The 26,344-nt window shown below is 40.4% G+C and overlaps 1 protein-coding gene across 2 annotated transcripts in view; it reads left to right on the top strand.

The window, feature by feature from the left end:
* LOC108719848 (junctional protein associated with coronary artery disease) overlaps positions 1-25,249 on the top strand; it is a 47,942-nt gene extending 22,693 nt beyond the window's left edge. The window contains exons 2-4 of one of the 2 annotated variants that reach the window (XM_018269073.2): positions 8,233-8,597; positions 16,647-20,101; positions 22,497-25,249. In XM_018269073.2, coding sequence (XP_018124562.1) covers positions 8,296-8,597; positions 16,647-20,101; positions 22,497-22,531 — 3,792 coding nt within the window. In that variant the 5' untranslated portion in view covers positions 8,233-8,295 and the 3' untranslated portion in view covers positions 22,532-25,249. The remainder of the gene's footprint in view (positions 1-8,232; positions 8,598-16,646; positions 20,102-22,496) is intronic. The other variant, XM_041567394.1, reaches the window with a different exon arrangement.
* Positions 25,250-26,344: the final 1,095 nt, after the last annotated feature.

Genomic DNA, 26,344 nt, shown 5'->3' with positions numbered 1-26,344 from the left:
TCACTTCCCTGCCTGTAACCGGGTTGGTGATGTCACAGACAGAATCCAGTTGAACACCTGGACAGTCTGCAGGACCACATCACTTGAAGTGCCATACAGTTATATAATCTAAATTTGGGGTTTTACATAAGAATTCCATTTTTCCGTAATCCTCTAAAGGCCACAGTTGCTATTCTTACAGTCAATAGAATTCCCCACATACAGATTAGAAAATAGGACCTTTTTTCTCTTTGCCCCTCCTGGTCTTCTGTTTTTCATTGAGATACAGAACTTAACACAGCATCACTAAAAACTCATATCCAAAATTAAGGAGGAATATTCTTTTTATATTTTGAGCATGTATAAATCATTCAGGAATCATACAGTGGGCATTTAAAGCTGGCAGAGTTTTAATAAATACCATCGATACCAAGAGGACCTTTTTGTAATATCATTATGGGTACAGGGAGGAAGGGGTAACATATATTTTGAAGGGTAACATAAGGAACTGTAGAATATATTCAGTAAGCTTTTGAGAGGAAACAAATACTAATGAACATTTTTCATTGTCCTGTGGCCATCAGGGCTGTCTTAAGTAGTAACATGAGACTAGAGTTTTTCTTTGGAAAAATATTGCAGACCGTCCTATTGTCTGTCCTCTAATAACGTTGTTGGTAATAACACTGGCAGTAGAAAGTCACAACTTCTGTAAAATGAAATATTGGTGGTGTAACAGGGATGAGTGATGACATATAGGGGCCTAGACTGTGTCTGATCTGGAGCATAATTGAGCAGATTGGGTGTTGCTGTGAAGGTGTGGGGTGGGTTTGGATTAAGGGCATAACTGTGTGGATCAGGGGTGCAACAATAGGAGTGCATACATTAAATAGCAATTACATTATGTAGTTACAGCATCATTGGTTGACCCTGCTGCTGTGTGTTTCCACCTTTCACCATTGTTCCAGTCTCGCCTTATGTGAGGGTGGAGGATTGATGGGGCTGAGGGTGCAGGTCATTGGGGGGAAGGCCAGCTCAGTCACAGTATGCCACCAGCACTGGCCTTTCATAGGGGTAGATTTACTAAAGAGCACTAACGACTTTTCACCAGCACCAATTTACTAACAGGCGCAGTCGCCAATTCGCTAGTGAACGGGACCAGGGAGGTCATTTGCACTCTATCGCCAGGCGACTTTTCGCTCTGGTGATGGGATGTTACCCTGAAAATTCACTAAAATGAGGATTTTACTGAACGTTGCCTCTTTCGCCATAGTTGCCTTCGCCACCTCAGACCAGGCAAAGTGCTATAAAGCAGCCGGATCTTCCTCAATCTTCTGTCACTTACATTATATCCTGTGAGCCATAAATGCATCAAAGTTCAAAAAACGCTGGCGACTTTTCTTTTTTGCTGAAAAGTCCTGACCTAAACTTTTTTTGTCTGACAATCTTTTTTTGGGTAACGGTTTTCTCCACACATTTTATAAACATTTTTATAAAATTTTAATTTTACAGTGGACTCATGTGTAGGGCATTATATTAACTCTCTTGTCTTTATTAAGGTTCCCTGGACATGTATAAGAAAAAGTCGTAGCTTCAAGTATTTGCACCAACATTTATAATAAAGACCTCCATAAAACTTTAAATTACCCGCTGTATGCAAATTGACCTAAGCACAAGATCATTAGCGAAATTTCGCTAGGCACAAACGAAGAGTTGCCAGCGTTCGGTGCCCAGAACGAAACTTTGCATTCTAGTGAATTAGTGTATTCATAGCGCATTTGCACCTGGTGAAGTGGTGCGATGTGTCTGAACCAGTCTCTGGCGACAATTCGCCCTTTAGTAAATCTGCCCAATAGCGTTTATAAGGCTAGGCTGGAGAAATACCAGGCTAATGGCAGCCCTAGCAGCTGATAACTCTTTGCAAAACAACAAACTTTTTAGACCACCATAAGATAGATTGATCAATGGTCCTTCAGCTGTGAATTGTACTACAACAACTGTGATACTGCAGATTGGTTAATACTGGTATAAGGTTTTAGTATAACCACCTTTCCCTTCTGTTTCATCTGATCTTTTTATACTTGCTGTAATCTCATGTCTTCAGTTTACAAATGCTGCCCTTTAGGCCACTCTCACTGTATGGGCCTGGATAGACACACTGGCACAGCATGGGTTGCTTCTAGCAGGGAAATCCCTTGCTCATTTATTGCGGATGCAACGTTTCGGGGCGTAACCCCTTTGTCAAAGGGGTTACGCCCCGAAAGCAACCCATGCTGTGCCAGTGTTTTCTTACTTTTCAAGTGGATCTTGAGGTAGCCAAACGCCTCCTTCACTGAGCACCTGGGATTCAATTTGATTGGGAAGGCCAGGGTGTGCGAGGGTAATTTCTTTTCTGACTCCCTGGATAGACACACCTATTTGCACCCCCAAAACAGCTCCAGATACAGTGTCGGACTGGCCCACCGGGATACCAGGAAAACTCCCAGGGGCCCAGGTGTCAATGGGCCCTTCTGCTTCTAAACATTTGGCTCATTTCATGGGCATTCCCTATTTCTATGAGAACAAAGAGACTAAATAGGTGGAATAATAGATTAAAGTATGTAAAGAAAAGAGAATAGGAGAATAGAGGTTGAGGGAGGAGAGGAAGAAAATAATACCTAGAGTGGGCCCTTGGTCTAAAGGATTTTGGGTGGGCCCCTGGTCTAAGGGTTTTGGTGGGCACCTGGTGTCCCAGTCCAACGCTGTCCAGATGTTATATACCCCTTACTATTACCACCGTTGTCTATAGAGAATGCTTTAGCAGGGCATTTGAATCTAGATGGCTCTTAGGTGTAGAGCTTGTTTGTTATTACACTGTGTTTGCAGGTGGTCTTCTATAGAAGCAGTCAATGTGAAACAAATCTGAGTTATCAGAGGAGTTTGGCTCATTTCCAGAAGCCGAGCCCTAGGCCGCCTCTCTCAGAGAAGGAAAGTTAACTTCATAACAAGTTCAAGACGTAACCTCTTCAATCTTGCCTGTGGAAGGCTTAGGATAATACACAGATTTTGTTAGATGTTAGATACCTTTCTCCGCTGTTATTGTTAAGCATGTGTATGCTGGAAACTGTGTCCCCAAGCCGGGTTATTAGATACCATCCCGTAATGTCGAGTGAACAAGAGTGCAGTCAGCACATGTTGCTTGTTTGTGTATCTTTACACAAGACTTTATTAAGGATACTTAGCAAAAGCTGCCTGTTTTATCCTTGGAGACAGGCCAGAAGCGAGATCCAGCTGTAAACTGGGGGATTAACATCAAACAAGGGAAAAAAGTTCCTTCCCCTGCCATTTATGGTGAGTTCTTGGCTCTGTGAGTGGGGCAGGGCAAGACACAATGAGACGAGCAGCCTTGGGTTTGTCTTCTCCCTCTTCTTGGGAGGCCTCTCCAATGGATAAACAGAGATGGTGTTGCCGGGTATTTCACTGTGTTTCAGAATAAACTCATACCGGATCCATGCAGGTAGGGTTGCCACCTTTTCTGGAAAAAAATACCGGCCTTCCTATATTCTTGCCGTTTTTCCCTATTAATAACATTGGCATCATGCATAATTTTTACCGGTCAGGCCGGTAAAATACTGGCCAGGTGGCAACCCTAAATGCAGGTGCTGCTAACTTAATTGATTGTTGTGTTCCGCTTTACTACATGGACATTTATGTTTTACATTAGTATATTTGCAATTTAAGCGCTCACCAAGTATAGAATGTGGTTTGGGTGCAATTGCCCCAAACCCGTCGCTTGCCTTAAAGATCAGGGTCACTCACCGTTCACCGTTGGAGGTCCGGGTGCTGCGCCCCGAACCCGTAGCTTGGGTAGAACACTTCATTTCGTCAATACATTTTGGACGCGCACTGCAGGAACTCCTCGGACGCGGTGTGAGATCAAAGAAGAAACTTCTTTTACCTATGATTACGTGTGGAAACACATAAAACGCGTAAGTAGTGATGGGTGAATTTGGGGCGTTTCACTTCCGCGAAAAATTCACGAATTTCCCTCGAAATTCGCGAAACGGCGAAAAATTTGTGAAACCGTGCTGGCGTCCATTTTTTTACGCCGGCGTATTTTCGCATCGGTTTCCAAATTCGCGCCTGGCGAATAAATTCGCCCATCACTACGCGTAAGATGTTACTCGATTTGAAATAAAGTTTCATCTTTGATCTTACACTGCGTCCGAGGAGTTCCTACAGTGCGTGTCCAAAGTGAATTGATGAAGTATTGTGTTTCCGAATAGTTTTAGGAAATCAAGTAAAATGGAAAAGATAAAAACAAACAAATGAAATGGATAGAATTAGTCCAACAGGCAGGGAGGATGTTGGGATGTTACTTCTACCAGAAATGTATATTGGATCTGCACCTAGTTCAGCATAATGTCTAGGTATGGATTTCTGCATGAGCTGAGAACAATAACTGTCCCTGTCTATATTTGCTATGGACCAACTGTGAATGTGCACTTCTGCCATGACTTGCATGACTATCCAAACTTTTTTTTACAGTATCATACGTTTCTCCAAACATTATAGTAGTACTGCATCACCGCCCATTTCACCATGAAACAATTCTCCTTTGCCTTTGGTTGCTGCTGCTCTTTAAATGTCAGCTAAAGATGTACTGAATCCATAACTTTGAAATACCAAATCCTCCACAAAATATTCAAACCCATTCTGACACCCATCTGGCAAGCTTAATTTTCATATTCAAATTTAAAAATACCACCCAAAATCATCTGGGAAAAAAAATTGTCACCTTCTTCTCCAATGCTATTTAGGCACAACATTTTAAAGGGGAAGGAAACCTTTTCGGCTCAAAACCTACCTTCCCCCATCCCCCTGGGGCAAATGCCAGTGGGCCCCCATTACTCCAGTCCAACCCTGGGGTCAGTAACCCCGGTTGAAAGCTGGAAAGAGTCAGAAGAAGAAGAAGACAAATAATTCAAAAACTATAAAAAAAAAAAATAATGAAGACCAATTAAAAAACTTTTAACAAAAAGTTAACTGAAAGGTGAACCACCCCTTTAATGCCATTTTAACATGGACAGGTGAATATAAACTAGGGATGCACTGAATCCACTATTTTGGATTCGGCCGAACCCCCGAATCCTTCATGAATCCGAATCCTATTTTGCATATCCAAATTAGAGGTGGGAAGGGGAAAACATTTTTTACTTCCTTGTTTAGTGACAAAAAGTCACGCAATTTTCCTCCCCGCCCCTAATTTGCATATGCAAATTAGGATTCTGATTCGGTCTGGACGGGCACAAGGATTCGGGCGAATCCGAATCCTGCTGAAAAAGGCCGAATTCCGAACTGAATCCTGGATTCGGTGCATCCTTAATATAAACACAGCAGACATAACTGATTTTGTTGTTTTTTCTAATAACAATTGACTAAATAAACCATGGCCAAAGGTTAGAAAGTAAAGTATTGGGAAAACAACATTTCTGTACATTGTGTCTTGGACGGGAAGATTTGCAAATGTATTTCTTTTGTCTTAAATGATCAAACCACTGGCCAAAAGAGAATATAAAAACAATGCGTTGAGTACTTGTTTCTGTCCTGCTGCCAGATTGCTGTGGTTTTATCTTGTACATTAGGTTCACACAGTTTTAAAATGAAGCCCATAAACAATATATTCCCATGCTTGGTACTCCTGCTAAAACCATTACTCGACACGTTTGGCTTGATTGTTTTTACAGTTAAAAAAACGGTGAAGATTTCTGTTGAAGCATTGGAGTACAGCAGTTGGTCAGTTCCACTTAGCAGCTCATTCTAATCTATGAAAGGATTAAAGGAGAAGGAAAGGCTAAAATTAAGTAAGCCTTATCAGAAAGGTCTATATAAATACACCAGTAAACCCTCAAAGTAATGTTGTTTACTCGGGTATGGTAAAACATTCTACAGGATAAATATAGCATTCTAGCTTGCACCGCTGTGGCTAATCTATTGGCAATAAATGACCTTGGTAGCTTTCTTTCTCCTTTAAGTCATCATTAAAATAACAATAGTATTAATTTATCTAAGCATATGTAACGGCACTGGTTTCTATTCATTTGTAGGTGCACTGTTCTCTGTATTTCAGGTCTAAGTGGCATAACATAAACGCACATATATATATATCAGTCCGTGAAAGAGTTGGCACTCTCGGTACTTAGTACAAACGTGCCTGGGTGCAGTGTCCAAATTTAGAATTTCTATCCCACAAGTAAGGTCCGCACTCTCAGGTCTTATACAAAATATCGAAACAAACTTTACTTCAGTGTGGTAGGATCTCCGATTGGTTCCAGACATCACGTGTCTCTGAATCCGGGTTCCTGGCCTAGGAACTCTCATCTACATCACACATTACGAATTTACTCAAACACGGTTTCAAATTAAAAAATTATGTTGCTTTATTTATCAGAGTGTTTGCCACTCTGAGGAAGTGCCATAGGGCATGAAACGCGTCAGTGGTGATTGTCATGTACTGTACCAAAGCTAACAAATTTTAATGGAACTAATAAAGCAACATAATTTGAGAAAAGCCGTAATGTGTAACTTATACAAAATAAAAAATGTTTTATTTACATGGAAGACTAAAGTTTCGGCCTCCTCCGAGGCCTTTCTCACTTTGAGAAAGGCCTCGGAGGAGGCAGAAACGTTAGTGTTTGCAGGTAATGAGGTTACCTTGGCTGCCAAAAGAGCTGTAGGGCAACTGTTCATGGAAGGAAGGAAGTACATGATGCAGTTAAATGGAACCAAAATAACTTTTTCATACAGATATTTTTTTTGACATCACTCTACCTACCCAGCAATATATATAGTCATTGATATAGTTCACCAATATATAGTTCACGAATAGAAAGCACTAGAAGGTCTTCCAACTATTCATGGAAATTGTGAAGTGAGTGCTTTCTATTTGTGAACTATAATTATATTGATGAGCACCCTTACTAATTTGAATCGTGTGCAGATACACTGAAGTATATATATATATATATATATATATATATATATATATATATATATATATATATATATATATATATATATATATATATATATATATATATATATATATTTTTTTTTTTTGTTTTTGTTTTTTTTGTTTTAGCCATTGCAGATGTGAAGCAATGATATTAATGATTTCCTGCTCTCTAACACATTATCCATCTTTCACTATAATGTTTTGGGCGTGAAAGGAAATTTGCTTACTGCATATATTGCACATATATCGCCTCATACCAATGTTGGACTATTCTCCAAGTTTTAGCTTCATCTTATTGTATCCTCGGGGCTTCTGGCCTATAATTCATTTGTAGCACACATACAACCTGCTTCTATTTCCAAATTTTCCATTTATTTTTCTTATCCAAGGAAAACAGATTTGGCAATGGGTCTCATTAATTGGGAGTTTAATCGAACCCCATTCAACTATCCCTATTGTGCCATTCCAGTTTAGAACCACCGACTCAAAAGAGGTGGGTTTTCCTGTAAGAGGGTTAGCTTTTGGTAAAAGGGGTCATTTACGTTTGCTGCCACAGCCTTTGCACTTCCATATAGTTGCACTTGGTGCTTCCAGTCCTTCCTTCTGTTCAGAATCAAGTGCAGTTGTGCTTATGCAGGGGAACCCTGGAGCTGCTCCCACTTCCAAACTTGGTGAGAGCTCAAGGGTTCCTAAAGGGCCCTCTGTCAATCACAGCATAGTTGCTCCAAAAGAGTAGGGAGCATGTGTCACTTGCCTCTGCACTATGTAAAGTCCTGCGCGGGTTCATTTTTTTTAAACCAGTAGGATCTTCCCTGCTGAAAGGTTGTAGTTACCTTGGGCTGGTACAGAACTCAAAACACCTGGTGCAATATTAGCAGCCCAAATGTGTGTTGAGATTTAGTTCTCCATTAATACATCTAGGTTTTTCTTTTAGTGTTTCCATGTTCCACATTCAAGGGAAAGCAAGGGATTGCTAAAATTCTGTTACCCCTTCCTTTTAGTGTACATCATGCTTTGAGTTCTTTAGAACCTGATCCTAAAGCACCTTCTCAAATAAGCAGAGTCAGCAGCATAATCTCATCCCAGCACTGGCTGCACACACACCATTGTTATCTTGGCAGGACCCACATATTACTCATCAGTGCATCTGCATGTAGTTTACCATTAGGTAACAAATCAAAGAATGCTATGAAAGAAGCATGTGTAAGGTCCATCGGCCAACACGTAACGACTGCCTCTTACTCTCCTCTCTCTCCTTACAGTGATGGAAGGCCCTTTGGAAGTATCGCTTTACCTGGCATAGCGGCTGTTCAAGCTTGCTCAGTATGTTCAGTGTTGAGGATCTCCTAGTTTCTCATGGGTACAAAGTCTCTAAGAACTCTTCTTCCTCTTACCAACCCAGGAGTGAAGGATACCAACAGGACCTAACAGACAGCAGGACTGGCAATGGAATGTTAAATGGTTATCAGGCCAACCCAGAGATATTTGCTGCAGATCCCTATGCTCTTGCTAAGGGCTTCTATGGGGACAGTGATAAGAGTTCTGCCAACAGGAGACTAGAGTTAAGCTCCACTGGGCACTCCAGGGACCAGAGATGTTTGGAAGAATGTCATACTTCAGAAGCAGGGTATGTAGTCCAAGGTCTGCTCGTTATACACTGGATTCTGCTGACTCGTGGTGTGCCTGAGCCAGAACAGAGCACAGCCGTGCCTTTTATTGCTAACTCATTTTGCAAAGTGCACAGTGACCTCTATATTTAGCAACTGTCCTCTTGGAACAACGATCTATTGTTCTCTGACACTCTCAAAGCCTAAAACAACGTTTCCAGCTCGGAAACCAAAGTGTTAAGATGAACAATATAATATTTCTTTGTATATATTCCTGGAAAACTGTAGGTGCAGGCGGGAAAGCAAAAATTCTATTACTAAGCACTATTAATGTAAAATATATGCAGGTTATTTTTACCCATTGTGTATACATCTGTCATTTTTCTCTCGTTACTTTGGTACAAAATACAGGCCACAAACAAAGCAAAGGTTTTATCTGAAGCTGGTTTTTCGGACTGCTATAAAAGGGGTGCGATCAGGGTGGAGTCAGGGTAGGTTGGAGGAGTGGGCATAAGCTGCCCAAACTCTCCTAATGATACATCATATGCAACAAAGGTGACAACGGCAGAAGGGGTTTGCTACTGTAATAAAGCCTTATATACACTATACTGGAAAATTATAGTACAGGGAACTGCATTTCTTAATGGATCCAGTATACTTTGACAAACTGATCCCTAATCTGTTCCAAGGCAACCCCGGTAGGGTTCTGAATGAACCTTTGTGATATTTAGCGATACCTTTAAGCCAAATAGACACAGGAACAATCCAGGATATAAGCAGCCATTTAATGGTGCCAAGGAAAACACAGCCTCTCTGTTTGTAAAGGTGTTGGGCAATTAGCAACCTGATCTATTTATTTTGTAACGGGTGCTATTGTTCTGAACCAAAGTTAGAAATATTGCCAATAGCTGGAAAGACTCACAGTATGGAAAATATCATCCTCCGCTTATAAATAGCGTCTATCTTTAATCTTTTGAGGTACAGTATTATGCTGTTCTAAGGACACTATTGTCACATCAATTTTCCATCCCCACATTACTCCACAAAGGGTTATTATACAGAACACGGCTTACTCTGGCCTCCAGAATGTCTGAAAAATGTTCAAGTGTAATTCCAATTTCAGGCACAATAACTGATCCAGTACCCTATGCCTGTAATCCAAACAACCCTTAATATGTCTCACCTCACTACCAGGGATACGGCCCAACATGGTTATACTCAAATCAGTAAGGGAGAGAGGTGAATCCTTATTTAATGAAAACTGAAATTCACCAGCCCTAGAGAGGAGCATCCCCCTGTTTCATCACTGTAACAATGGAGGATGGTCAACTAGATGGGGTTTGGTCAATGTTTACTGGAGACAGACATGAACTGGCATGTTGAAAACTATAGTAAATGCAAAAGGGGCCACTGTAATATGCCATAGACTGGTGCTTTATATTGGCCCTGTGTGAGGCTATTTGGCTCTTTGTGTACTTTAATAAGTCAAGAGATTTGTACAACAACGCCCAGAATCCCACAGATAGATGCTGATTTTTGAACTCAACTATTAATATCTTAAGGATTTGAATATCATTAAAAAGGCAGACAAACCTTTTTGATGAGCATTTGTTATTTGGCCACAACAAATATCATGAATGGTTTCCTTATTTCACACTCCGTTTACTTATAGTATCAAATACACTGACGTTGCCAAAAAAGTGAATCTGGGTCTGATTTGGCCATCTCGATGCTGGGCAAAACCAGGCTGATCCAATCGTTGGCCCATCATACAGAAGGGCCTATAGACCCACTGGATGAGGACGGCATCAACCCGCTAATATGATACTTATCAGATGGGAAAATCCAACTTTGACAGTTGGTTTAAAATTGGTGGACCCCATACAAGGGTATGGAATTGGTGGGCCCCATATGCAGGATGTTAATCTAGCAATTCGGCGGATGCTTGTGTATCGCCACCTATAGAAGAGACTCCTGTCAATGCAGAAAACCTAGAGCCCCCAATTTGACATTTTCCATTTTTTTGAACTGTCAACATGGCAAGTTAAGTACTCCAGTTGGAAGTATGTGGGTTGCAGCTCAATATTAATAATGATGTATATATACACCCTAAATCTCACACACACTGAGTACCATTGAAGTTAGGATTGTGTAAGTTTTCTATGGACGCTTGAAAGTTCAAAGTTCAGCTGGTTTACATGTGAAGTTGAATTGCTATACTAAATAAAACTACAAAAATGCTATCTCAGCACTGGTGTACAGTCTCCACTTAGGGGCACATTTACTTAGCTCAAGTGAAGGAATAGAATAAAAAATACTTCGAATTTCGAAGTATTTTTTTGGCTACTTCGACCATCGAATTGGGTACTTCGAACTTCGACTACGAATCGAACGATTCGAACTAAAAATCGTTCGACTATTCGACCATTCAATAGTCGAAGTACTGTCTCTTTAAAAAAACCTCGACCCCCTACTTCGCCACCTAAAACCTACCGAACCTCAATGTTAGCTATGGGGAAGGTCCCCAGTGTCGGACTGGGCCGGCGGGAAACCGGGAAAAAACCCGGTGGGCCCCAGCCCAGCCCCCCTCCCCCAATGTTCTGGCCCCCCTCCACCGATGTCTGGGCCTCCAAATAAAAATTAATCGTTTGCGTACACACACCAGCGTGCGCCAAAACGTTTGCGCTGGTGTGCGTCCAGACGTTCGCGCATGCGCACGGGGGGGCCCGGAGTATAGTTACCTGGTGGGCCCCTCCATGTCCAGTCCGACCCTGAAGGTCCCCATAGGCTTTCCTAGGTTTATTTTTATCGAAGGAAAATCGTTCGATCGATGGATTAAAATCCTTCGAATCATTCAATTTTTCCTTCGATCGAACGAAGGAAATGCGGTAAATCCTTCGACTTCGATATTCGAAGTTGAAGGATTTTACTTCGACAGTCGAATATCGAGGGTTAATTAACCCTCGATATTCGACCCTAAGTAAATGTGCCCCTTAGTGTCACAACACCCCCATTTATGATCCATAATGTTTCATCTAAAAAAAGGACAACTGCAGCTATTAGACCTCCCATCCTTCAGCCAGGGATTTGTGTACTTCTTGCCTATCTCTGGTATAAACCATTCTCAATTATACCACCATTTAAACATTCTAAGACCGTTCAAAGTTCATCTGACCCATGTGGCAGGGATATATGAGATACAAACTATGTAACTGGAGCAAGAAAGAGATAAATGTTTAACAGACTATAATATACTGAATCAGTAGCCCTAAATGTGCACAATCTCAAAGCATCGCCATGTAAGGAGACCCTCATAATCCTCATATTTATCTGCTGTTTATAACTTGAGACGGACATTAGCCAAAATTCTGCTTCTTCTATTGTCTTCTGCTGAAGCCACTGAATACTTTGTTTAAAAGTGCGGTTCTCTTGAACGTTTTGCTTACAATTCAACAGTGAATCGTAGCTTTACAGTTGTTTAATGGATGGCTACTGTTAAGCATCGCCAGATCTGGTTTTTGTAACCTGTTGTTCAGTTGCTATATTAACCCCAAGCAAAATTATATTATAGTTATGTTCTAAAACAATGTATTCTGTTTTATTTTAATAAATGCTATTCTTTTTATGGGACACATTAACTGAAGGGCAAATGGGAAAATTTGGAGAAAAGATATAGTAATGGTTCCAGTCAACATCGCAGATTTACAAAAAGGAGAAAACATTGAGTTTTGGAGATTTAACTTCACAATGGTGAAAATTTACTTTACACTGGCATAAATCTACATCTCTATACACTAAGTGGGTTATTTACGAATCTCCGAATGCATAAATTATGAAAAATTCGTGATTTTTTTTTTCCATAAAATCTGACTTTTTTCAGAATTTATCAAACCCCGAGGATGGAAAACTCAGAATCTGAAAATCCGGCATCTCAGACCTGTCGAGGTTGCATATAAGTCAAAGAGAAAAGTCCTAATGATTTTTTGATGTGCGCTGGGTTTCGTGTAATACAACGAAGTTTTCGGGCCAAAAATCAGTTTACAGGTGAAAAATCCAAAAAATCTTGAAAATTGGATGAAAAAATTATGAAAATCGGATTTTTTCCCGAAAAGCAAATTTCCGGGAAAATGGAATAATAAATAAGCCCAAAAAACCAGAGTGGATTTGATCAGAGTTTGTAGCAGAAAATATTGAGATAAATTCAGAGTTTAATAAATAACCCCCCAGTTTACTGATGTGGATTTTTTTTACACATTCATGAAACTGCCCACCGTTTAAATTCAGCACAATGCACAATCTTTGTCTATTCCCTTTACTCAGAGATCCTTGCAAAGACCTTTCCCATGCCCTCTCAAGCACCTACCAAAATGCTTATTAAGTGTAATACTTATCCTATCCAGCCTATATTTCTGCAGACTTCTACTAAATGCCTTTGAGATTCTTAGTACTCCTTCAATCCATTTTCAGCTTTAAACCTAAAGATCGCCATACACGGACAGATAAAGCTGCCAATATCTATCCTTTAGACCAATTCGGCAATTTATCTGCCCGTGTATGGGGGCTACGGATGGGTCTTCCCGATTGATATCGATCGGGAAGGTCTAATTTTTCCGCCGACCGTCCCATCGGAGCCCATTGCTACTCGTCATAATCCAATAGTTCGGACCTAGGGCCGAATGTTCAGATTACCCCGATATAACCCTGCCATTGGTGGGCATATCGGTAAAAGATCCGCTCGTTTGGCGATGTCGCCAGTTGAGCGGATCTCTTCATGTATGGCCAGCTTAAAAGACAACTTGGGCACTCTACTGTTGACATTTTGTTACTTGTTTCCCCTCTAAAATAACGTCAAAATCAATGACTCTTTCATTCCAATTTCCTATGCCATTTCCTGCATTAAAACCTTTCGTCTTTCTGCTACTACAATGCAAATTAACTAGAACAGTATTCATTGCAAGCCAATAAACCAGTGATCCCCCGAACAGAGGCTTGTGAGCTACATGTTGCTCACCAACCCATGGCATGTTGCTCCCAGGGGGTCTCAAAGCAGGTTCTTATTATTCCAAGCTTAATGGAATGGCAAACTTTAGGTGCATAAAACCAGGTTTACTGCCTCCTGTAGTCTGCCAGTCCACATAGGGGCTACCAAATAGCCAATCACAGCCCTTATTTTGTTTCTACAGGAACTTGCTAATGTTGCTCCCCAACTTCTTTTACATTTTTAATTTTGGGGACCCCTGCAATACCAACCACTGTCAAAGACTACACCTATTATTACTTTTCCTCTTTGTGCCTTTACTTAGATACCATATTTCCTATAGAGTCTCTACATTCTTTATTAATCCACGTAGAATGTTAACTCCATGGGGAAGAGACCACCGTCCTTTTGTTTTTCTTGAGACCCGAAACCAAAGTGCCACCGTTGAATATACATGGCCTAAAACTGGTATGATGTAGGTGGAAACAAATTAAACTGATTAAAATGTGAATGCCGATAAACTGAATTCCAAGTACTTTTTTTTTTTTCCTTTACTGGGACACTGCTCAAATCCATGTCCTATTTGTGTCAAATTCAATATTTGTCTGTTGTCATTTTGTTGGTGGCAGTTATGTGAAGTGAAATGACGGCAGCTCATCTCTGGACACTGAACTTAATATTCATTTCATATGTAATAAATCAAATGTGTTCAGATGCTCCGTGACTTAAAGTTTGAGTAGCTGATTTTTTTCCTTAAAATTGATGCATTTGGAAAGGTGCATGTCATCCAGAAACCCACAATTCAGAAAGCACCACGATAGTGCAGTGATATTTCCTATGGTCTTGTGCTTTTATATGATCATGGAACTCCTCAGTGCCCTATAATATCCTTATATTTTACAAGATGGGGTACTTTATTCACTATATTAAGGACATTAAGACATGTTGTGCTTTAAGCTACATGCATGGGACCTGTTTTCCAGAATGCTCAGGACCTAGGGTTTTCCAGATAACGGATTTCCATAACTTGTATCTTCATCCCTTAAGTCTATTATAATATCATGTAAACATTAAATAGACCCAATAGACTGGTTTTGCATCCAATAAGGATTAATTATATCTTAGTTTAGATTAAGTACAAGCTACTGTTTTATTATTACAGAGGAAAAAAATCGGTTTCAAAAATCTGGAGTGTTTGGATAAAATGGAGTCTATGGGAGATGGCCTTTTCATAACAAAGAAAAAAATCACAATTTGTTTGGAATTTATTCTACCCTGAGGATGGAAAAATTCTGAATCATAAAACCCGGCATCTCAGACCTGTCGAGGTTGCATATAAGTCAATGGGAGAAGTCCCAATCAGTTTTCGGGAAAAAGGCATACAAAATCAGTGTTTTCGGGTGGACAAAAACCGTGAAATTCAGATTTTTTCCTGCAAACCAGATTTTCAGGAAAATGTAATAATAAATAAGCGGATTTTTTTTTTTTAATGGAAAGCAGGAAACTTTGGGCGTCTTCGGAAAACAAAGCGATCCGAGTGCCATCAGCCTGATAAAAGCTTGTCAAGCTGTTGAGTTCAATAAGTAAGAGTCAGGGCACCTGTTTAGATTCGGGGAGATTAGCCGCCCAGCTACAAATCTCCTCTTATTCAGGGCGACTAATCTCCCCGAACTGCCTCCCGCCGGCTAGAATGTAAATCACCAGCGGGAGGCAGTTTGGGGAAATTAGTCGCCCTGAATAAGAGGAGATTTGTCGCTGGGCGGCTAATCTCCCAGAATCTAAACAGGTGCCCTGACTCTTATTTATTGAACTCAACAGCTTGACAAGCTTTTATCAGGCTGATGATCTCATAGTAAAATAATTTGTATATACTCGTACTCTGTCTGTGTATAGTCCTCTTTATTCAGCAATTTTACTTGTTTGCCCCCACCATATAATTTTATTAGCTCTGGCACTGCAACCAGGGTCTAGTTATGCCCCACTCGAAACCAAAGCTCCATCAAGTAAATCAATTTTAATCTGATCTAGTTAATAGTGAACGATGGCCTGGATTGAATGTGCAACTCGCTGACTGTCAGATAAGGAGTTTTGAGTATTTCTACAAATGCAGGAATTTTAAGTAGTTCTGTGGCAGGCCTGGGTTGGCATTATTATTGGCTTATCTTAGTCATTTATAGTGATATACAGAAGGCAACTACTACTATAGGACACAGACCAGTTGAACCCGCCCCCCGCTCCTGTCAACGAATCAGGTCTAGCTGTAATCCTGTAATCCTAAATTATTTTTTTCAATAGTAACACATTTTCTATACTGATGTATACAAACCATTTTGCTGCCCTTATTCCAGGGCTTTGTGACCTTTCTCTAAATCCAGTCTTGGAGCAAACTACAGTTTTCAAGGGGCTCAATCAAATGAGATACCTGTACGAGTGGATGAGCCCAGTTGTGTCAAAACTGAATATTATATAGTTGGGTATTGAAATACGGGGAGGCACTAGGGTCGAATTTAAAATTCATGGTTTTTTTTTTAACTCTAATGAATTTGACTTTACTCAAAATTCGATTGGGGGGTTATTTATTTAAAAAATCGAATATATCAAACTCGGACGAATTTAAACGACCCGAAAACTCAAATCGAATTTGAATCGAATTCTCTGAAAAAAACTTGAATGTCGGGAAGGCTACTAACATCTTCAAAATGGTCACTGGACCTCTACCACTGACTTATACATGAATTCGCCAGGTTTTAGGTGGCGAATAGTTGAATTCAAGTTCTTAAAGGGCCAGAGTTTGATAAATGTCAAAAATCTAATTTTTTAAAAAAATTCGAATCAAGTTTGGATAATTTACTGGTTGAATTTATACCATAAAAAAATTAATTTACTGCATAATAAGCAATTATATCTGCCGCAGTTGCCTAGCCATGCATGAGTTATATATTCCAGAGAAAGTTTCGATTTAGCTCAAACATTGCAGAAACTGCAATATGCACTATGTATTATTTATTCTTTCCAAACACTTGTGTGTTTTTTTGCTGTTTAATATATTTTGTTAGGAGTTGCTTATTTTCTCATTTTATTTCTGTTGCAGGTTATCTGACAGACCTCAAAATGAAAGAGCACACTGGGCAAAGGCCGATAAGGATATCCAGTACTGGAGAAGAAGAGGCCAAGACTTCAGTTTATTATTAGGACCAGGGACTAATGAAGAAGAAGAACAATTAAGGTCCACTACTGATACTGAAGCAAAACTAAGGAGCAACATTTTTGTTAAAAATTCCAGGGAAGCAGCAAAGGAAGTTGTAGAAGACATGGAAACTGTGAGAGGCAACGCCGTCTATGACAACTGGAAACCATCACTAGAAGAGCAGTGGGGAAAATTAAACCAATTGGTTATGAAGGCTACAAAAACCTCAGAGAGAATAATGTCAGAAAGCAGTGGTGAGAAGTTGCTACAAGATTTCATCTCATTTAACCAAGCAGACAGCCCCAATAAGCTGGAATCCCTGTCATTGCCCAAAGGCCTTTCCCCTGACAGTATAAATCACATTAGTCTGCCAGCTGTTAAAGGTGAAGACCATGTGCTGAAGGAGGATAAAACACAGCTGCAAAGCAACTGTGCTATAAATTCCGACTCCGATGGAAATTCATCCTCAAACAATAAACATAGCAGACCCTCAAAACCTCCCTCGTATGAAGTTCATCAGCAAACATGGGGAGTAGTGGACGCAGAGGAAGGTGAAGATCATCAACAAAAAGATGAGCATCACTCCATTGCCAGTGTACAAGATCCCCAAGAATCCTGTTTTCAAGACTCAGGCCTGGAACCTCCTAATTACATACCTCCACCTTCATACAAAGCTCCCCCTCTTCAGCATGCCACCGATCAATATTTTAACAAAGTGCCTAGCATTCATTACTACAGGCCAAATAATCCGGTGGCAAAAACCAGCACAAAGGACAAATCTCCCACCAATTCTCATGATAGTGACATCCTATACAATAAGCCAGCCGACCAGAGGCACGCTGATAATTCTATCCATTCTGTACAATACATTCCTTTTGATGACCCCCGTATAAAGCATATACCATTAAGTCATGAAGCAGAAAAACAAAGACACCGCAATCGCAAAACTGAAATGAAAAATGCTTTCCGGATTGCACATGCAAGTCACGAAGGTCATCTTCAAGACAGAGAAAGTGCCTTTATAGATTTTAAAAGTGCAAAACATAATTATGGGAAAAGAGAAGGAATTAAACACAAACAGTGGATGCACGTCTCTATCCCAAGTCAGATATGCTGCTCGTTGCCTGAAACCAGAGAAGGGTCCACTGCGTGTAGCTTACCAGAAAACAGTGACCCCTCTGACAGGTTAACATTAAAAAAGACACATTCGGACAGCGCTTGCGAAATAGTCACAAAGGTGAGGAAGTTTGGACCCGAAGCTTGTCTCCACAACAGGAAAAGTTCAAAGAGAAAGTTGAATGAAACAATATTTTGCTTAGTGTCTATTCCAATCAAATCTGATTCTGCCCCATCAGATATGTGGAAGAACAACAAGATTTTAGCAGACAATGTGGACAGGATGAACATGTTAAAACACAGCAACGGGGGTCTGTTTGACGAGGGACTTTTAAGTGCGTCTTCCAGTGATTTGGAGCTGCAAAACCTTACAGGAAACATGAACAATAAAGCGGAGCTGCAAAAACACGACCAGTCCAAAACAGAGGAAAATAAACAAGCGAATGACCTCAGAGGTGGAGATCCAAGGAAGCATAGGGAACTTGCCTATTCTGGTTCTTGGCCAGGTGATCAGTACAAAGACCAGCAAACTCAAACTGTGTTTAATGACGTACAAAATTCTAAATATTGTAATGGAACAAAAGCAAATGAGCTGCACAATAAATCTGCAAACTCTCACTGTGGCTCTGAAAGCGGGCTAGAAAAGCCAAATGCCAGGCAAAATATGTTCAGTATTAAAGGCCAGATGAGTCTTAGCCCCTCCAGCAACAGTGCATTTTCAAGAACATCCTTATTAATTACTCACATGCCTAAAACAGAACCATGTCAGAAGCCAGAACATTGTAATGAAAATGCAGAAGGAAAGGAAAAAATAGCAACTGGTAAATATGAAAAGAAAGAGAGTGATTTGGAACGTTTTTGCAATAAAAAGGAGGTGTTCGGGCAGTTTCTTTTGAAACCTGTTAATCGACGACCCTGGGATGCAATAAGTGAACTAGAATGTTTGAACAAAGAGTTTCAAGAGCAAGAAAAATGTTCTGATGATGGGGATAGAAGGGCAATAAAGGAGCAGAGCAAAGAATCACCGATGGACGTGTCTGCAATCAGGAGCGAAATGGTGGCTAACAAGCGCCATGTGATTGAAGTAGAAGAGGTTCCAGTTTTTGAGCCTTCGCAGGTCAAATGTATGTCAGAAAGTTGGTACCCTGAAAAGTTAAAATGTGACAAGGTGAAGAGTGGTGCTGAACTTCAAAAGTCTGGCCAAATAAAAGATGGCAAATGTAAATCTGAAAAGTCGTCAGATGGATGCGTGAAAACGGAAAAGCAAGTCCAAAACAAAAGGATAGGAACTAGCATAAATCTTCACACTGTTCTCACCCCTATTGTGGACCAAAAAGACATCGCCGTGCAAATAAATCCGAGCAACATCCAGATACACAAAAACCTTCATGCCCTTGAGCCAAGTTGCAGTCTTTTCAGGCAAGCCAGATTTCACTTTGAGCATTTGGAGGTCTCAGAAAAAAGCAGCCAGGTTGATGTTAAAGCAATAAGAAAGGTTTCTCAGAACAACAGGAATCCAGGGCTTTCGATTTCTAATCGAAACCAACATTTCATCACTGCAAACTATAATGGAGAAGACCACGAGCCACAGAGTGACCCAGAAATTGCAGAAACGGAATCTCTGCAAGAGAGAGCCACACGGATTTTGGGGATTGATGTAGCAGACTCACTTGTATCTACTGGGAGCTCTGAAGGACAAAGCCCTGAGAACCTTGCCTTTAGTGCTGTTGTACAAAATGAAGCAAAATTGAAAGGAAAAGTGTGTGAGATGAAACCTTCTACCAAGCAGAGTCCAGACATCTGCAACAGTGTTCTCCAGCCTCATATGCATTTTGATAAAGATGTAGAAAACTTTGCACAAGTGCTGGACCAGCCATTTATAAATCAGCCGCTTTCTTTGCCCAGTGAAGTTAGCGCCTTCCGTAACTGTGAAAAGAAAGTGAGAAACACTTCAAAGATGATTGAAACCTTACAGGGAAAGCTTGCTTCTACGCCTCCTCGAACTGCTGTGGATCGGCTGGCACGGATGAAGGAGGTTGACTCTGTGTCTCGCATGAGACGGTTGAGCATTAAAAGTACCGATTCGGGAGATGAAATAGAGGATGAGAAACAATTGTACAGAGGTCAGGATGGAAGCTCACGCAAATTTTCTGCTGGTGCCATCTACAAAAGGGTCATATCCCTGGATGAAAGTTTGCTTATTACAACAAAAAGCAGAGAAAAGTTGGAGCTTTCATTTGCTGGTAAGAACCGCCGGTAACAATGGCAATACGTTCTAAACACACATTTAAAGTCAAAACATTTGGGATTTAATCAAGCATTGGGTGTCGTAATGGAGAGCTAAACATTAATATTCTAGGCTAAAGGTGGCCATAGACGTACAGATAATATAGTACAAAAAAAATTTTGTACGATATTCGGTGTGTGTATGGTGGGAAAAGAGCCGACCGATATTGGCAAAAGACTTGGATATCGGTCGGCTCAATCGGGCTGGATGGAAAATTTTGATTGGGTGCCTTTGAAGCCACCCAAACATCGGCCATTGTTAGTGCTGAATCATCAGATACATGTAGAATTCTATTGTTCCGATTCAGCTTTACACTTGTGTATTGAAACAAACCATTTTTCTTGGAAAGATCTTTTCCAAGAAAGATCGTAGTTGTTGCGTCTATGGCCACCTTCAGGCATATATAAAATGTAAAATAGAGTTGAAATAATGTTACTGCTGTCAAAATGTATAGCCTAGTAAAGGAGAAGGTAAAATCACTGGAGGTAGCCACGTTGTTAGATATCTCCAGTGAGTCTAGTCACTTACCTCCTACCCCAGGTTGGTACTTCTTCAAAAAATTCCACTGGTATGGGATATTTTAATCGTGAGCTCCTCGTCATTTCCTTCCATGTGTCAGGAATCCCTGCATCTATTGAAGCTGGATAAATGTGCTTTGCAGAAATCAGTGAAAAAGTTCTGGACTGGGCATGAGATTGCCCCGGGGTGGCACAGGGGATGTCTGCCACATGGATGGAAATGGGATCATAATTCTCGTAGATAAGGTACTGAGTGAGTATTGAAGCAATATATAAAAGATACTTGAGTCCATACAACTAGCTTGTAACTTCATATAGAGTGCACCAATGTGCTTGTCCTGCCCGCCCTGATGAATAGGGTGCATGTGAATACAGGATACTATGGAAGAGTTTATATGCCGAGGACTTCCCATGGCTCTAGATTTACTTCTACTAGATATACCATGACCTGGATGAATGAAAATCTTCATAGTCAACACAATAGTGTGTGCTGCAATTTGCATTGCTACTTTGTGTCCATATTGGTGCATCTTTTGCAACTTGGGGGTGACCAGTGTTAGTGCAATGATGCTGTATTTTAGAAAATAAACCCTGCATTTGGGTAAGAAAAGAAAAATGTGATTTGTATTTTGTACATGCTTTCTATTTCCTTAAAGGGATACTGTCATGGGAAAAAAAAATTTTTTTCAAAATGAATCAGTTAATAGTGCTGCTCCAGCAGAATTCTGCACTGAAATCCATTTCTCAAAAGAGCAAACAGATTTTTTTATATTCAATTTTGAAATCTGACATGGGGCTAGACATTTTGTCAATTTCCCAGCTGCCCCTGGTCATGTGACTTGTGCCTGCACTTTAGGAGAGAAATGCTTTCTGGCAGGCTGCTGTTTTTCCTTCTGAATGTGTCTCAGTGAGACATGGGTTTTTACTATTGAGTGTTGTTCTTAGATCTACCAGGCAGCTGCTATCTTGTGTTAGGGAGCTGTTATCTGGTTACCTTCCCATTGTTCTTTTGTTTGGCTGCTGGGGGGGAAAGGGAGGGGGGTGATATCGTTCCAACTTGCAGTACAGCAGTAAAGAGTGATTGAAGTTTATCAGAGCACAAGTCACATGACTGGGGGCAGCTGGGAAATTGACAAAATGTCTAGCCCCATGTCAGATTTCAAAATTGAATATAAAAAAATCTGTTTGCTCTTTTGAGAAATGGATTTCAGTGCAGAATTCTGCTGGAGCAGCACTCTTAACTGGTTCATTTAAAATGTTTTTTCCCATGACAGTATCCCTTTAAACTGCTGGATTCTGCTGCCATCCCAGAACAGTTAAGTAAGCAAGGTCACCAAAGGAGCAAATCTTTGCCCAATTTGGCCACCCTTGTGTCAACCAAAATCCTTGAGCCATCATTTTATGATGCTTGGGTGTGAAACACACAGCTCTGTCTATTCAATGGCTGATGTGACCTAAAACATATGTAGTCCCTTGGTTTGTCTGTGAGCAAAGTGCCTCGTACAAGTCAGACTGATGGACTATAGTATTTCATTACAGAAATATCAAATGACAGATACTATTAGAAAACATATTTTTGATCCAAAGTGTTATTATATGAAGCATATGTTTTATGTGATTTAGTTTTAATGGTACAGGCACTGTTACAGGGTATTGTTTCCCTTTAAAAAAGGCACATTTTGGGATGATAGCATTCACCAAAGGGTTGTTTATAATCACATTCCATGTCATACTTCTTTCTTATTGTGCTGATTGACTTGAGCAGGAATCAGACACAGCTTTCCCATAGAGATGTTCCTTAAACCTTAATGCTCTTTACTGTGTTTGTTGCAGAGTCTTACGACCCTACCAGAGTGGAAAGAGTTTAATCTGGATGCATCAAGAGAAAGAGAGGATTCTGCTCATGTAATGCCACACAGCGAGTAATTGAATTGGAAAAAAACAGTCTTTTTCATGTTATAAGCTAAGAAAAATTGTTTTGCTCCCAAGTTATTTATGGCATATACTAACACTGCCTTTAATACTGCCAAACCAAACTACCCATGAGTTCCGTGTGCAACGACATCTTCGAGATAAGAACAAAAAAAGTCTGACGTTGAAATATCTGCGGGTTTTTTTTCCCCTTTTTTTGTTAGAAAAGCACATTTGCATCTTGTTTCTCTTTCCAACGATGTCTGTTAAAATAAACCTAGAACAGATTCACAGATCAATCCGCCAGTTCTAGCTTGTGAATGTAGTTTGGGTCTGTGCATATTGGGTAAGATGATATAAGGCTCGTAAGCACATTTTTATAAGAATCTGAATGTATCCACACTGACACTGCACATATCTTTTGAACGCTACTGTTTCCTTATAGGAAATATATTTTCTCGACCTTCCGTTTATTTGCCTGTTTTTTAGGACTGTTCTAATTTGGATAGCTATATCGGTCGTGTTGCAGACACTTTGCTTTACTTTTTGATTGAGGATGTTTCTTTAAAGGTGATGAGAGGGGTTTAGGTCATAGGCTTTGGCAGCTGTAAGGCGGTTAAATGGAGCAGTGAACTGCATATTGGTTGCTTTAAATTTGTAGACCAGGGCACAAATTTTGCTCACGTTGGGCATAAACTGTAAGATCATCTGGCGAGGTTGGTTTGACCACTAATGTGCTGGGCCAAATCAGGATGGTCCCATGGTTTGGCTCTTGGGTAATTATTAGGATTATGATGGGAGACCTGTTGGGAGAGGACTGTATGAACTTGCCAATGTGCTCATCGTCTGATGGGATTTTCTAACCTCAGAAATCTGACTGCCAATAGATATCTGGCTGTGGTGCATGGATCACCCCAAAACCTGAGGGTTGTAGGCCTTATCTTCTTTTTCTGGCTGTTCAGTGCAGAGAAAAACGGGACTTTCCAGTACAAATGAGGGACTGTGGGTTGAGCTGTCAAAAGAGGGACTGTCCCTCTAAAAACAGGACAGTTGGGAGGTATGCTATAGATGCAATTAAGCAGTGAAGGAATTATTAACGCACAGTAGCAACCATAAGCTCAACTGTCTCTTGCAGGGTGAATATAAATGCCGCAATCGCTTGAGAGGCACTATCACTGTGACGGCGGTCTAAATAGATGTCTGTGTGTGTCTGCTTATTCTTAGTGCTTTAGGTGCTTTCTTTTGCCCTTGATGAAAAGGCAATAACCTGGGATCCAAGATGAGCAGGGGAATCTTCAAAAAATGAATTTAACCAAAAATAGCACTTCAACACATTTCAGCCCCAGCTGTGATAATGTACACTATATGGCAAAATGTATATGGACACCCATACTATATATTGTGCCTATTATTGCCGACACAAGTGTCAGATCATTCAATGTCATTCTTGACTATTCTGTGCTTCCTACTTTGTGCCAACAGTTGCTCTTTTATTTTTCAGTACAGTAAAGATCCTAAGGACAAATCAAGGTCAATACAGAATGGGTTTTCTGATGGTAGTGGTGAACTTGTCTGGTCTACACAGAGCAATGACCTCAACCCAATAAACACCTGTGGGATGCATTGCGATGCTTACCAGGCTTGATGCCCAACTTATGAAATATGAATGGAAACAAATCCCTTTAAGGGTAGTGCCAGACGGGGAGATTAGTCGCCCAGTGACAAATCTTCTCTACTTCGGGCGACTAATCTCCCCTAAATGCCTTCTCACTGGCAAGAATACGAATCACTGGCGGGATGGCATAAGAAACGCTTCGGTTTTCCGAAGTCACCAGAAATTTCCTTGTCCTGCAACTTTGGGAGACTTTTTTTCGGAAATCAGAAGCGTTTCTTATGCTTTTCTGCCGGTATTCTCGCCTGCGGGAAGGCATTTTGGGGAGATTAGTTGCCTGAAGTAGAGAATATTTGTCACTGGAGACTAATCTCCCCATCTGCCATCACCCTAACATTGTTCCAATGTCCATAGTGCAATGCCTTCCCAGAAAAGTAGAGGCCGTCATAGCAGCAAACAAAAGACCAACTTCAAATGAATACTCTTGGTTTTGGAATGAGAAGATGCTGGCCAGCCAGGTGTCCCAATACTTTTGGCCATATAGTGTAGTCTTTAATGGGCAGAAAGTTTTGCGTTATAGCTCATTCTGTGTTGGATGTTATAGTAAAATCCTTTGAACAGTAATTGCCCTTATCCAATAAGTGCTCATGGTTGGATTCACTTCAGTGACAGCCCCCTTATTGGTCAGTTAAATAAGGAAATTGGAGCAGGGTTCCATTAAAACGTTGGCACTTTATTTCTAGGGATCCAGTTAACACAGTTTGATAAGCTGTATTGTTCTTGCAGAATGTATAAATTAGAACTATGATGTATGTAAAGTTTCCTGACTTTAGAGTGTATTCAAGCTGTTTAACACAACACAGTGTGGCTACATAACTTGAGACCATTTTAATTAGAGGCAGTAGCCATTGAAAAGTAAAACTTTTCTCTTTACTGTCTGGGACTGTTCATAACAAGTATTACCATTCTACTAGTGATATGAGTTATTATATGTTATACCCTTGAGACAGATTAGGGGGCACATTTACTAACCTCGAGTGAAGGATTCGAATATAAAAAACGTTAATTTCGAAGTATTTATTTGGGTACTTCGACCATCGAATAGGCTACTACGACCTTCGAACGATTCAAAATAAAAATCTTTCGACTATTCTAAGTACTGTCTCTTTAAAAAAAACTTCGACTACATACTTTGGTAGTTTAAAACTACCGAGGTACAATGTTAGCCTATGGGAACCATCCCCATCACTTTTCTAAGCTTTTTTTTTTGATCGAAGAAAAATCCTTTGATCGATCGTTTAAAATCGTTCGAAGGTTTTTATCGTTCGATCGAACGATTTTTACTTAGATCGTTCGAAGTATTTGTGCTAAATCTTTCGAATTCGAAGGATTTAACTTTGAGGGTCGAATTCGAGGGTTAATTAACCCTCAATATTCGACCCTTGATAAATGTGCCCCTAAGTGTTATTAGATAAAATCCCACTGCAGTGGGAAAACAAGGGCGTGATATTGGCAAGCCAATGGGTATCCTCCTCACAATAGCTTCTTGGTGGCTCCATACTCTCAACTTGCCTCCTACAAAAGTGCCATTTTATGTTTTTTTATTTTGATGCATAAGCTTAATATATCATGCAAAGGAGCTAACAAGTCACAGCTTAAGCTGGCTATACACTATAAGATCCGCTCGTTTGGCAACATCTCCAAACAAGCAGATCTTTCCCCGATATGCCCACCAACTCAGAGCTATATTTGGAACGTTCGGCCATAGGGCTGAACGATTGGATTACAATGAGGAGCAATGGGCTCTGACGGGTCGATTGCCTGAAACTTTAACCTTCCCGATTGATATTGTGGCCAGATATCGTTCGGGAAGACCCGTTGGAAGCCCCTATCAAGAGCAGATAAGATGCCAAATTGGTCTAAAGGACCGATGTCGGCAGCTTTAATTTGCCCACGCATGGCCACCTTTAGACTAATGAGATGTTTCTAGTTGCTGCTTGTCATGCATTGCCATGGGCTCCCCTCTATTGTAATTCAAGTTTTTGTATGACTACAAAATTCATTGGATGTGAACACTTATTAGCTCATTGAGAAATGGGATTAAGGGAGTTTGTCAGCATTTTACTTGGCTTGGTGGGCGCTGCACTTTGCAACTGAA

Source organism: Xenopus laevis, chromosome 6S (assembly GCF_017654675.1).
Source record: "Xenopus laevis strain J_2021 chromosome 6S, Xenopus_laevis_v10.1, whole genome shotgun sequence".
NCBI lineage: Eukaryota > Metazoa > Chordata > Amphibia > Anura > Pipidae > Xenopus > Xenopus laevis.
Note: the sequence above shows the minus strand (reverse complement) of the source record. Positions and strands in the feature narration are given on the sequence as shown.